Source organism: Megalobrama amblycephala, linkage group LG17, assembly GCF_018812025.1.
Source record: "Megalobrama amblycephala isolate DHTTF-2021 linkage group LG17, ASM1881202v1, whole genome shotgun sequence".
Classification (NCBI taxonomy): Eukaryota; Metazoa; Chordata; class Actinopteri; order Cypriniformes; family Xenocyprididae; genus Megalobrama; species Megalobrama amblycephala.
In genome coordinates, this window is record NC_063060.1 from 24,024,694 (window position 1) to 24,039,262 (window position 14,569).

Consider the following 14,569-nt stretch of genomic DNA (forward strand, 5'->3'; position numbering starts at 1 on the left):
AAATAAAATGGCACTACTGCGTCCTTAGTGGCTCAGATGCCATGAGTTCATGGAGACTCATATGTTTGCTATTATAGCCATTAACAGATCAGTGATAATGTTTACATAGCTGAGACATAGCACAAGCTCAGGGACGGTCCTTGAATGCTGCTGTCCTGCAGAGTTTTGCTCCGACACAACTCACCTTCCTTCATGTAGTTTTAGTAATCCTGAGGACATTCAAGTGTGTTTGATTGATCAGGGTTGTAGCTAAACTGCGGGACAGCTGCTGATGCTGCACTCCAGGACCAGTGTTACTTGTCGCTTGCGAAAACAATGGTGGCGCCGTGGGTGGAAACATACAGATTCAGGGGGCGGTAATATTATAATAAATCCCCTTCCTACGTCACATGCTTGTAGAGAAAGGCTTACCAAAACAAAATTACTAGGTTGTCCTTTTTCACATTGTCTGTGCTGGTAGATGCACCAGAGACACAATTATATATACACTGTAAAACCCAATAAGTTCAGAATACTCAAAACATTTGAGGAAACTTATTACCTCAAAACATTTAAGTAAACTAACTCATTTTTTAAAGTTGGCAGAACTTAAAATTTTTGTGACAAGTGGGGCGGGGCTGAGAGCCATGGAAGCGGATCAAGGCCAGTGTGGTGCACAGGTGTCTCTCACTAACAATCCCGTCACCAGCATCCCTTTCCCAACTCATCATAATGTTAATTTACATAAACATCACATTCAGATCTTGGTTAAATGTTACATAGCAAATAACACATGCTATTATAACTATCAGAGAGACTGTCATTACATACTTGCATATATGTAATCAAACAACATATGTGGTCTTAAATGTTTTGCAGCTCATCCTCAACCTAACCACAGGCTCTACTCTTCACCACAGTGGTAACCCTACAAAACTAACATAACAGAACCCCCCTGAATCCCAACATAACAAAACATTAAACATTAACTTATATCTCCATATGTTAATCTTGTCAAAAACACACAAAATAACTTAATTTCAACAGTTATTTATATGGTCTGACGCAAAGCATGCTGGGAATTAGAAATCTGCTGCAGCTCAACTCAATCATATTAAGTTCAGCATACTACAATGAAATTTTGAGTTCATGCAACTTTTTCCTATTAAGTACAATGAACTTTCATTATTATTTGAGTGAAACAAACTCAGTTAATTTAATTAATTTCACTGTTCGGTTTTACAGCTTTTTGCAATTATTTAAAATGCATCTGATCACTCTGCATGCGTGTGATGCTGACGCAGAAGCTAGCCAATACTGAGCCGGCGCTCTGACGTAGAACCTGGAAGCACTGAACATAAATAGTGTAGGAGAATGACAGGGGAGAGCCGAATTTGTTGAATAAAGTTATTTTTGTTTTGTTTTGCGCGCAAAAAGTACTCTCGTTACTTCATAACATTAAGGCTGAACCACTGTAGTCACGTTGACTATTTTAAAAAATGTCTTTACAACTTTTCTGGACCTTGAATGACTGTAATTTTGTTGCTTTCTATGGGGGATAAAAAAAATCCTCTTGGATTTCATCAAAAATATCTTAATTTGTGTTCTGAAGATGAACAAAGGTCTTGCAGGTTTGGAAAGACATGAGGGTGAATAATTTAATGACAGAAATTTCATTTTTGGGTGAACTAACCCTTTAAGGACAGTGCTTTTGTCTATGTCTCCATTTTTATACTAGGACATTGGAACCCATTGTGGCCCCTGCTGGTCTCACTAACACCTCTTCTAGTGGCAAAATAGTTTGAAAGGCAGCTTTTGTGGGCAAAAACATTTCATGCAGTTAACACGGAAGTATATTTGTTTTAAAATATATAAGTACTCTTTGTAATGCTAAATTGTTCTTCTTTTTCAGACTATAGGTATAACAGACAAGCCAGTACTGTATTTAAATATCAAGTGCAGGTCAGATGATAGCTGCAAATACACAAGGAACTAGAAAAGAGTTAACAGATAATAAAAATTACCTATTAACCCAGCTGAACTGATACACCTCTTTCAACCTTTGCTCAAGATGCTTCCATTGTGATGCACTCCGCACTTTTCCAACATGATGTAAAAATAATCAATACCAGAATTATTGGATTGTACTAAGTATCAGGTATGTATAAAAACATAACTGTTTATTTTACTGTTACTTAAGTGGGTATTTGACTATATGATAATGTATTTCTCTTTTCAAATGATCACATGACAGTCATATGACTATTACACTTGCATTGAACTTGACTTACACATCCTTGGATTTAAGCATTAATGAATGCTACAGGAACATGACATAAAATATTAGTATCAAGTAATATCTTGTCTATTCTGTGAGTCAAAATGAGTTATTATTGTAATTCTACTGAGTAATTTAAACAAAACGTACTGCTTTGACTGTTTCATGTGAGTTCAGATCAGGAAATTATTTGTTTTTTAAGCTATCTAACACAGTGATATGTTATCATATCAAAATTATTTTATCTCCTCTAGACAGGGCATCATGGGGAATATGCACCACAGAGTTAATATGGTTCTAATTACATATTTGGTTATGGCAATGTCTGCACATGAATGTCTGACTTCTCAAGAAAAAAAAGCAACTTTTTCATTAGAAATTCATCCACTGGAAAGTTCTTCAGATGTCCATCAGGAAAATGGTTAGTGCATCCATTTAATGTCCATTTAATCACTTTATACTGTATATATTATTTTTTAACTCTGTGTGTGTGTGTGACTTGACCTGAGCCAAGCTCTGAAATAATATTTGGCTAATTTCTCTTTTCCAATATTTATTTTTTCAATATTTTCCAAAATTATATAAATATGTAATTTTATGGTTTTGCAAATTCATAGAGACACAGGCCAGCTGCCATAAAAAAAAACAATATACTCTATATATTACTGATGTACTGTAATCTTTTTTTGTCAGCCACAGAATCAACAGGAATCATCCACTCCGCCTGGCCTGCTGGACTCGGTGCTTTGACAGCAGTGCTTTCCATCGGACTCCTTATAGCACTGGCCGTGAGATACCGTTTCTTCCGATGGTGCCTGGCCGGAAACAGTCAGCACTTATTACTGGAGGGAGAAACAGCCAGCCAGTTCAGTCAAGCCGGAGCCCTGGACGGAGAAATGCCGGTGCGTGGCATGAGGGGTAGAATGATACATGGAGAAAGTTCAGATAATGATGAGGAAGATGGCTACATAGAGGACAACTACATTCAGGCAAGTGTGAGAGAGAGAGAAGAGGAAGAGGAAGAGGAAGAAGTGAACCAGCAGGAAGATGCTGAAGACAGTGATGATGAACTAATCATTGCAGAAATTATATAAACTCATGTTATGTCTATGTACTGCTTTGTCCCCATAAGTTTGGAATTACTATGACATTATTTAAATGCTTTTATTAACCCCGAAATTCATTAAATTGCTGACAGTATAGACATTTATATTTTTACAAATTTTTATTTCAAATAAATTATGTTCCTCAAAATTTCTGTTTATCAAAGAATCGTTATGCATTCTATAGCAGTCAGTTTATTAAAGCAATATTCTGGGTTCAAGGCATGACATAATGTTCATCCTTCCTTTTGTTTAAAAGAAGCGAAAATCAGGCAGTTACAATAGAAGTGAATGGGCATTAGCGGTAGCCTGCATTAAAGTTTCATGAAACGTAAGTTACAGTAGTCTTTTCCTCCCTATTTTGATGTATATTCAGGTAAAATGGCTTAAAGTCCCCCTTGAAATCAAATTGAAGTTTTTTAGCTTTTAGCATGAAAATGTTAGCCTTAAAGTTATGAACAATGGTGTTCCAAAACAATGGCACAATTCGCATTTAGGAGATATAAGCATTCAAAACTTACAGTCTCTCACTTAAAATGGATCACGGATTTTCATAACATCACATCGCACTTCAGCTTCTCATCAAATCTTTGGTCCAATCAAATGTTCTCTAGAATCTGAAGTCCCGCCTCCTCCTACACTCTTACAGATGCTGAAGCCTCGGCTAAAATCGGTCATTTGCTCACACATTTACTAGTTTCTACATGGCACATAGTGCACTATATAAAGAACAGGGAACGATTCAGACAGTGTAAATATGCTTTCCTTTGACGTTAAGTTTGGGTTTATGGAGGAACGAATGCGCCTGACTGGGGGGAGGGAAGGAAGTTGTGCTAGATGAAATGCGACTAGTTTAATAGTTGTTAACACTTTAGAATACTGATCCTTCATTAATGAATTACTACACAGGAACAAATGAGTAATGCATTATTAACACTCTAGTAACTACTATTAACTAAGAAGAAACTCCTTGTGAGTTGAATGAATTAGTAAGTAATAGTGCTCAGTTGAAGGTGGTAGTTCACTATTAGCTAATCAGTAACTACTATTTTTTCATACCTCCCAGAGAACTACTAAGCCCATAACAGTGTGCATACATTGGTCATTCAACAAATTTGAGTTGGTACATTGAATAGCTAGTCTGGAACAAAAATGGAAACATATAGAAATAAGTTTTGACTTTTAGGTTTTGGCGCCATCTGTAGACAATTGTGAGGAATGACAGACACAGATGCACAATAGACATAACAGCTTCAAGTCAAGACAATGGCTGAATTTAAAATAATAGCATAGGCATTTTGCCACAGTAGTACCAGGTAATATGAGTAGTATGCTAGTACACTCAGTTCTGGTCCATTCATCAGGTGAAGTCAAACACATTGCATTCTGGGATATAGGCTATTCCAATGAGTGTGGTCTGCACATTTTGTCAAATGTCATCCAGTTATTCTATTCCTGCCTTCCATTCAGTCAGATGAGTCTTTTTTCTTCTTTTTTCTTTCTTTTTTTGCAGCACTTAGATTTGTTTTCTTATGATCACACCTCAGATTTATGTAATTAATCCATCCATGATAATTGTTTACCATACAGTCTTTATTTGCTATTGTGGCTTTTCCCTTGAATATCTGCCAGAAATGAAAAAAGACACTGTCGTATCCACACTTCTGGCACTCTGATAACAAAGATGCATACATAGATTTCACAATGAATAAAATTACCATAAAATGTATTTAGTTATGTGAATTAACAGAATTATGAAGAGCTCATATCAGTTTTTGTGTTTAGTATTGCTAAACAACATAGGCTACCACTTTTATTTTATACAGCTGTATATAGATTTCATAGATTTATTCAGCATATAGTGTGTATACTAATTGTTGTTTAGGCCATTCAACAAAATATGAGCTCTAGAACAAGTATAGAAATAACTGTTGACACTTGGTTTTGGCGCCACATGTAGACAGCTGTACGGTGTACATTTTAGGACTTCCTCACACCTCAGTCATACAACGAAAAGCCGTCATGCCTCAGACCAAAAGGCTTCAGTCATCAGACAAAACGGCATCGCACCTCAGACTGAAAGGCTTCAGGTCTCAGGAAAAACAACGTCAGGTGTCATGTCTCAGGTCTCGTACAATTGGGCATCAAACTAAACAGCCTCAGACCAAAAGGCTTCAGACGAAAAGGCATTGGATGAAATGGACTCAGACTAAAACGCATCATGTTTTTTTTTTTTTTTTTTTTTTTTTTTTTGTATAGCCTAACTTTCGATTGGCTTTTATCCCATCATAATGCCATCCTTCAGGTGTCTTTTTCTTTACTGTTACTATTCCCAAATTGATGTAAGGTGTGTGCGCGTGCATGTTAATGTAGAATCTGTCTGTTGATGGTATTCATGTAGGCTATTTATGTAATCCCTTGGCGAATAAGAAAAGAAAAGAACATGCAGATTTTCACAGCAACGGGCTGAATGAAAATGTAAAATGTGACTCTTCCATCCAGATAGTGGTATTCTCTTTTTATTGTTATTTTTATTTTTTATGCATTCCATTTTTATTCTTATGTATTTGTTTCCTTTTTATGTAAAGAACTTTGTGTATGAAATGTGCTAAATAAATAAAATTGCCTTGCCTTTCCTTGCCTAATCGACTCTCTGACAGTAGGTGGCGCTGGAACAGCAGAAATAAAGCTGTTTCCTTGGTAACCTCTGTACACAAAGCAGCTGTACTTATAACAACGCATTCAAATAGCTTGAACGATTTTTTTTTTTTTTACCTCTCTTATAAAAATAAACCATGGTTTTACTACAAATAAAACAAAATGGTTATTGTAGTTAACCATGGTTTGCTACACCATAGTTTATGGTATTTGTAGTAAAATATTGTTATACAAATAGTAGCCTATCAAAAAAAAAAAAAAAAAAAACCTTGGTTAACACACTTTTAACCATGGATCATTTTCATATGTGTTCACGATAGTTTGCAATGCAAGCTAGTTGCAATGTGTTATTTTGCTAGCTTTTTATACATGCAAATAAAACTAGTGAATAATACAAATTTACAAAATAATCTCAGTGGGATATGTTTTATACAACTTAGTGTAACGTTTAACAGAAAACTGACATCACATTGAGGCGGGGCAATTTGCTTCTTTCTAAGTCCATTTCGTCTGATACCTTTATGTCTGATGCCTTTTAGTCTGAGGCCGTTTTGTCTGAAGCCTTTTTTATCTGAGTCCGTTTCATCTGATGCCTTTTGGTCTGAGGCTGTTTCGTTCAATTCCTATTTGTACGAGACCTGACACCTGACGTTGTTTTTCCTGAGACCTGAAGCCTTTCAGTCTGAGGCATGAAGCCTTTTCGTTGTATGACTGAGGTGTGAGGAAGTCCTAAAATGTACACCGTACAGCTGTGTGGAACACACTTCATGTCAACAACAGAATAGTACACTTACTTTTTGCCACAGTGAAGTTGAATGCATTGCATTCTGGGATGTAGTATTCAAAGGAGTGTACTTTGTTGTAAGCTACTGCACATGCTTTCCATTCAGAATTCTTATATGGATATGGGATATTCCTACTTCATATCATTGACTTCCAACTATAAGGGCGTTCCATTGCCCCGGCATTGAGAAGATAAAACGTAAAAAACAAGAAATGACAATGCTATCATTTGCTTAGGAGGCGTTTGATTGTCTAGCAAAACTACAGAGAATACATGATGCCATTTGTTTTGCAGGTGTAATTTTTTAGGAATTTATGTAGGAACCAGAGGCAAATGGAATTCTTGATTCTTCTCTCATAACAAATTCGACTGGCTAGATGTTGAATCCCTCCACGGACTGTTCCATTGCCCCGTCACCGTATACACTCTCACCCTTTGTCGTCTTCGCCTCCTCACGTTTCTCCTTCCCTGCACATAAACCATCACTCCATATGCCATCACACCTAGCACCACAGCACCCCCACTGGCCAGGAGGGTCACACCAGAAAGCAGCATGTCTGACTCAGTGAGACTGAGAAGCGTAGTCCCACAGACCACCAGCGCCAAGCCAGTGAAGAGCAACAGTATGGGATCTGCCGTTCCTCCACTCCGCAGCTGCTCGATGCGTCTGCGGCTGCGAATGCATCCCATGTCTTGTACGGCAGAGCTGAGCAACTGCTTCATGAGGACCACCAGTGCCAGGAGACAGAGAGTAGATCCTATGCCCAAGCGCCACAGTACCGAGGGCCCCACGGCAGAAGAGGCGGTCGAGAGGAGCCCCACACCAGCCGAACCCAGGCTCAGAACCATGGCCACAGAAAAGCAGTAACACAGGAGAGAGACATGCGGCTTGTTGAACCACCACAGCTCCACCTGCTCCTCCACAGCTTGCCGCTGGAGCCACAAAGGGTCCGCTTGCAGATGAAGGTGAGCTCCAGGACTCATCACACTCAGAGGGAGAAGCTCCATCTCAAGAGTCGTCTGGCGGTCTCCACTCTGTATGGTCAAACAAATTTTACAGTTATTAACACATTACAATAAGGTTCAAAGTGTTAACATTAGTTAATGCATAAGGTATGATGAACTACCAATGAACAACATTTTTACAGCATTTATTTATCTAGGTTGTTTTTCATTTCTAAGTATATTCATTGTGTTATTATACACCGATCAGGTATAACATTATGACCACTGACAGGTGAAGTGAATAACACTGATTATCTCTTTATCACGGCACCTGTTAATGGGTGGGATATATTAGGTAGCAAGTGAACATTTTGTCCTCAAAGTTGTTGTGTTAGAAGCAGGAAAAATGGGCAAGTGTAAGGATTTGAGCGAGTTTGACAAGGGCCAAATTGTGATGGCTAGATGAGAGCATCTCCAAAACTACAGCTCTTGAGGGGGGTTCCCAGTCTGCAGTGGTCAGTATCTATCAAAAGTGGTCCAAGGAAGGAACAGTGGTGAACCGTCAACAGGGTCATGGGTGGCCAAGGGTCATTGATGCACGTGAGGAGTGAAGGCTGGCCCGTGTGATCCGATCCTACAGAAGAGCTACTGTAGCTCAGACTGCTCAAGAAGTTAATGCTGGTTCTGATAGAAAGGAGTCAGAATACACAGTGCATCACAGTTTGTTGCATATGGAGCTGCATAGCCGCAGATCAGTCAGGGTGTCCATGCTGACCCATGTCCACCGCTGAATGCGCCAACAGTAAGCATCAGAACTGGACCACGGAGCAATGGAAGAAGGTGGCCTGGTCTGATGAATCACATTTTCTTTTAAATCACGTGGATGGCTGGGTGTGTGTGTGTCACTTATAGGGAACACATGGCACCAGGGTGCACTATGGGAAGAAGGCAAGCCGGCAAAGGCAGTGTGATGCTTTGGGTAATGTTCTGCCTGGAATCCTTGGGTCCTGCCATCCATGTGGATGTTTTTTGACACATACCACCTACCTATGCATTGTTGCAGACCATGTACACCCTTTCATGGAAATGGTATTCCCTGGTGGCTGTGGTCTCTGTCAACAGGATAATGCACCCTGCCACAAAGCAAAAATGGTTCAGGATGGTTTGAGGAGCACAACAATGAGTTTGAGGTGTTGACTTGGCCTCCAAATTCCCCAGATCTCAATCCAATCGAGCGTCTGTGGGATGTGCTGAACAAACAAGTCCGATCCATGGCGGCCCCACCTCGCAACTTACAGGACTTAAAGGATCTGCGGCTAACATCTTGTTGCTAGAACCACAGCACACCTTCAGGGGTCTAGTGGAGTCCATGCCTCGACGGGTCAGGGCTGTTTTGGCAGCAAAAGGGGACCAACACAATATTTCAGTTTTTCTAACCCTATACTTCAGTTTTTCTGCTTCAGAATTTCATGTTTAATTCAATGTTATTTGCTGTTTCTTTGTAATTATTTCCGAAATTTACTAGCAATTTCTGAGTGAATATTATTTAAAAATAAATTCTACACTTTTTTTTTTTTTTTTTCAGTGTATTGCTTTTCGTATCAAAGGCAACTGTCACATGCACTCCTCAAGAAGTTCACATGCTTCATGCTGCCATTTTTGCTTTATGGACACTCATTTATTTGAGCCAGTCATCTCAGCCATAAATGCCACGTGACTGATCACAACTCTTCAGAACAGAAAGGGGAATACTTTGGAATGGCTGTCATGAAAACTTGGTCTGTGTTACTACACGTTACAATAGTAAGTGAAACAGTACGTATAAATCCATGTTTAACATTTTAAACAATAGTATGCTACATTGTTGTCAAATGACCTCTTCATGTTACATTACATTAAAATTCAGAGAGTGGCATCAAGTTAAAATACAAACGCTTATTTAGCATTTTTTATAACTGAATAACTGAAGAAACAAATAGTCAAAAAAGAAATGTTAAAAATGTGGTTGATGTGTTTTAATGTTTTTTTTTTTTTTTACAATGCATTTTATCTACACATTATCAACAACCAGTCAGTAATAATAGTACACAAAACTTGCTATATTTTAGAACAGAATAAGCTATAATAACTAGATTCAGTAACAGCTCTGATTCAGATAATTCATTCAAAGCTATTGAGTTTGTAAGTATATAATAAATTAAAGCAACATCTGCATTCTGAAATTATAAGATAACTTAGATGCTATTCCTACACAATCTTGAAAAGTACTGAAATGTCACAAGCTTGTGAAGAGACATTGCCAGTTCACAATGTATCTACAACATCTCAGTCTACTTTTTTTTTTTACTTTAGCAAACAGTTAAATGCAAAAATAATGCTTCAGTATGTGTAACCCAACCTGTTTTTTTTGTGAACAACTTCACCTATGCCAGAAATGATGAAATCCAGTAAAAGCTCTGCAGCAATCCATCATCATATAAACCACAGAGATAACTATAACTGGAATTTTCCTCACCTTTCGTCAGTGCATGGTTCCACTCCTCGATTCAAACTTTTGAATCAACATCATGAGATTTCCACAAACATGATCATCATGTATCTGAACAGCAGACTGTGTAGAATATGGTCCTGCTTCAGAAAGTGAAATTTTTGTAAGCTTAATTCTGACAAACACACACACCATCCTCATTTGCATTGGCTGTAGTGCAGGACCATGTTTATGGTCACATCTCTCTTTCTTTGTCTTTTTGTTTACCTGTCGCTCTCATTGTGTGGTGTGTCATGGTGCAAGCTGACTGGACATTGGTGCCAAGCACTTGAGGCGATGACATACTTCCCTCGTTGTCTTCTGCCACATTCCACCAGGACAATAAGAGGTTTCTCATTGTTTTCTTTGTGATACACTAAACAGCATGTCCGCAAATGGAGAACACACACAAATGCTCACACTCATATGTGTACGCATAGCAGGCAGACTGACACAGAAAAGCAAGGATGTCTTTCAAGGCATTGTGGGAAAGACAATAGGCCAACTGGAGGGACATCCCACAAAGTGAATCTCTGATGTCACGCTTGCAGCATAATGGAGGTTTTGTGACTGTAAGGATGGTGTCATTCACATGACATAAGTTTACTTCGCCTCAGCAACAATAGAGCCTCTCTTTGCGGTGTTTATATGTGCTGATTGTCCAGAACAGCATGTGTGGCATGTTGTTCTTCGTACAGGATCATACAGGAAATTTATAAGAGTTCCATCTCATTCCAGAAGTTGACAAATGTTAGTTAGTTAGTTACAAATGTTTTAAACTCTGCATATTAAATCGGGATAGGGAATTAACTCACAAATAAATGTATAAATGTCTTTACAGACATACAGACATGTTATTCTGCGTAAATTGGCTCATGTAGTTTGTCGCCAAATTTAGTTATGGTAATGTTTCTTTATATATCTTTAAGAAATCGAAAATGTTTGTAGGGTTTGGTCAGGCATTCAAAACCTGTATTTAAACACTTTGTAATGCTCTAAAATCAATCAATGCAGTTATTGTTTTGCTTTTGTTGTGGCAAAAATCAACACTGACTCTTACTGCATAAGAGACAAACACGTCCAATTTTCTTTTGAAAGTTTTATTTCTTGCAAGAAAGGTCAAACAGTCAACAGAAACACAAGTAGCTGAGTGTAAGACAAAGAACAAAAGCTTCCCCTTACTTTTATATCTCTAACCTTCAAGGCTGAAGCCTCTGTCCTTTTACTATATTAGGAACATGTCTACCACTTCAGCGTTTTTCCACTTGTCACCCTAAGTAGGCATACTTAAACACTTCTGAGAAAAACAATAATTTAACCATAAGCATATAAGCAAAGTCCCTTTAAGACAAGTAATTTCACTCGGCGGCCATCTTTGAAACGCCTCTTGGGCATCCTGGGCATCATGCAGCTCTTTGAATGGGGAAACATCAAATTCTCCAAAGCTGTTTGCCAAGCTTTCGATTAAATTTCATATTTGTAATCACAAATCAAATCTAACAACAACTGTCTCATAATTTTTTTTCCAAACGCTCAAATAATGACAAAAAAACTTTATTTTTTTTGCTGGATCAAGCTAATGCGCATGCGCAGACGTAAATGCTCGTCTCCTGTGCCTCATTTCTGAGGCGCGAAACTGGTGATTTCTAACGGCCGCTGTAGTGACGTGATGACTTTACCAGTCGGCGATTGGCTCTTATTTAGAAGGCTCTTATTTCCGCCATATTGCGCGTTTCACTTTCTCCCATTCAAAACAACACGAGTGACACGTCTTGTGTAATTCTATAGTCTTTGATATAAGTAAAATCATATGGAAATTATACAGAAACTCAAAATTTCCCCCACACTTTTCATCTCACTGGTTATTTTACAAGGTCACTAAAATTGACATGGAGGGGGCCTCAAAACTGAAAATCATGAAATCAAAGTTGACCTGACTTGTGTTATTACACATTGCTGATGTCATTCTGAATAATTCATCACTATCTGATGTATTAAAATGAAACACATTCATTTTACTGTAATAAAAATTTGGGTTGCTGAACTTGCCATGTTAATGTTGTCACATAACCCACATTACCATTGTGACGGCTCAAACATTGGCATGCAAAGAGTCAAGCACAGAAATAAACAGTAGACCAGTATCAGTGATGTAATTTTTCAGACAAAAGAATCATGCTCCACTTTAACACACATTTATACAATTTTTTTTCATGTATTTATTTATTGCTGTTAAATTACATTTTCTGCTGGCGACTCAGTATCGAGTAGATGGAAAGAGTCAGGCACAGCAAGGAACAGAGAAGAACAGTATTAGAGATGTTTCAGAAATTGTTTTTGTTTTTAAATAAAAATTTGGGTTGCTGAACTTAATATAGTAATGGCATCCAGCGTTAGCGTCAGGTCACGTCAGTCAAACTCGCATCAGCTGACTCCCTGGTGACTTACAGCTCCCAATAGGAATACAACGCCTATCACAGCATCCATATATAAGCTCCTCAGTATTATCAGCAGCTATTGCATTTCTCAGGAGCTAATCACCCTCCTCCATCCCCAGCTCCTCCTCTCTTCAGTCAGGACTGGCCTTATGATTCCCTTGAATCAGACTAATTCTTGAAATATGTGTATATGTTAAATGATTGACATTAATTATATCTGCATGTCAATTCTGTTCTGTTTACCCTAGGGGGGTTATTGCTGCTCTCCCTGCTCTTATCCATGCTATGCTGCAGGGATGCGCAGGGAGTTCTTGCCCAGAACAGAACCATACCGCCAATACAAACTCTATGCAATTATCAATCATATTTGACGATATTGATCCTGACAGAAGTGATATTGAGGTGACTCAAAAAGTGGCACGGAAATGGAAAGAGTCATGCACAGAAATAAGAAACAGACAGTAGACCAGTATCAGTGATACAGTAATTGTTAGATGTGTTTCTGTTTATAAATGTACCTGGAAGATGAATATCTAGTCACACACAAGAAGTAAACACTTCAACAGCACTACTGTGTAATAGTTTATGACGTTATAACAATAGTAGAATCTCCAGGTACAAATAAATGAATATACCTGCAGCTCAACGTGTCCATGATGATGTCATTAGAATGATATGGCTGTTGTAGAAACCAGAAACAAACCAAGGAGTTCTAAAATAGTAATAAGCACAAGCACATAATCCAGTACAAGCGTCATTGATTAAAAGACCTGTAACGCATGACATCTGATCACATTAAAACTAGTTAAACAGAGAAGCAGAAAATCAAGACTTTCTTACATTACACCAGATAAAACAGAATCAACAAGTTTCTGTCATTTTCCACTTCAGCTCATTACTTTTCAAGCTAATAATAATATAATATGCATTTCTATTCATTTTTAAATTACATGTGAAGATATTCTATTGTTGGCTGATCATTTAGAAACTGCGTTCTGTCTATTTTGTCAAATTATTCTTCATAAACCTCATTCATACATGTTCATACAGGAAATTCATGAAATACAATAAAAAAAAAAACTATGGAATGTTTATTTAAATCTGGTCATAGTTTTGTCTTGTCCTCATTCATATTCATTAAGTAACACCCAATATGACATATATTTGACACACTTTATTCAGGCATGGAGAACAAGAAATACATTCAGTTGGCAAGTGGTGGTAGTTTTGTTCTGGATGAGGGTGTCTGGCCGAGAATCTCCTGCTTGAGTCTATGGATCTCCAGTCGCTGAAACTGGATGATTTTCTCTGCTTCTTCAAAATTCTGCTGCGTCATCAAGCCAGTCCTCCCTGCTGAAGCTGCACCTGAAGAATGACAGAAAAAAAAAGGCAACTGAGAACCTCCATCAGGAACATCTGAAATGGAAATGTTATAACGGTCCATGACTATCCAGGGGCATTTTGTCTGAATCCTGAAAGATTAACATTTGTAAAGGTAAGTGTGGTATAAACGCAGCAAAAACCATCAATTTCAAGTCAACATCGGTCACCTCTTGTATTAGGAGAGCCCTTGATGTTCTTGTTGAAGTTGCATTGACTCTCATAGTTGTGCAGCTCTGTTCTGACTGTGCGCAGCTCCTGACGCAGATCATTGATCTCTTTCATAAGAACTACGTTGTGCTGGACACAGATGGCAGATGTACACAAACAGAAACAGTGAATGAAGGAAAATGAAAGGTGAAGCACTCATTACTCCTTGGCACTCATGCCCAGGCTGTATTTTTAATCAAAAAATACAGAAAAACAGTAATATTGTGAAACATATTTACGATTGAAATGACTGTTAGCTATTTTAAT

General features: G+C 38.1%; 2 protein-coding genes and 1 long non-coding RNA gene across 4 annotated transcripts in view; 1 reads left to right on the forward strand and 2 right to left on the reverse strand.

Annotated features, from left to right (window-relative positions):
- Positions 1-2,009: 2,009 nt before the first annotated feature.
- On the forward strand, positions 2,010-3,477 carry LOC125251726. Its single transcript, XR_007181071.1, has 3 exons — positions 2,010-2,137; positions 2,512-2,678; positions 2,951-3,477. It is a non-coding gene; the product is annotated as an uncharacterized LOC125251726 (long non-coding RNA).
- A 2,601-nt stretch (positions 3,478-6,078) lies between these two features.
- tmem125b (transmembrane protein 125b) lies at positions 6,079-10,725 on the reverse strand. 2 transcript variants are annotated; one of them, XM_048164821.1, is made up of 3 exons: positions 10,503-10,725; positions 10,263-10,378; positions 6,079-7,837 (listed from the first exon to the last, which is right to left on the reverse strand). In XM_048164821.1, the coding sequence occupies exon 3, from the start codon at positions 7,808-7,810 to the stop codon at positions 7,157-7,159; it is 654 nt and encodes a 217-aa protein (XP_048020778.1). In that variant the 5' UTR covers positions 7,811-7,837; positions 10,263-10,378; positions 10,503-10,725; the 3' UTR covers positions 6,079-7,156. The 2 variants fall into 2 exon arrangements, with proteins under 2 accessions (XP_048020778.1, XP_048020777.1); XM_048164820.1 differs by having other exon boundaries at positions 10,263-10,725.
- A 3,147-nt stretch (positions 10,726-13,872) lies between these two features.
- The window catches only part of cfap57 (cilia and flagella associated protein 57), a 29,850-nt gene continuing 29,153 nt past the window's right edge, over positions 13,873-14,569 (reverse strand). The window contains exons 21-22 of the mRNA XM_048163081.1: positions 14,263-14,392; positions 13,873-14,077 (exon numbers count right to left, since the gene is read on the reverse strand). Coding sequence (XP_048019038.1) covers positions 13,917-14,077; positions 14,263-14,392 — 291 coding nt within the window. The 3' untranslated portion in view covers positions 13,873-13,916. The remainder of the gene's footprint in view (positions 14,078-14,262; positions 14,393-14,569) is intronic.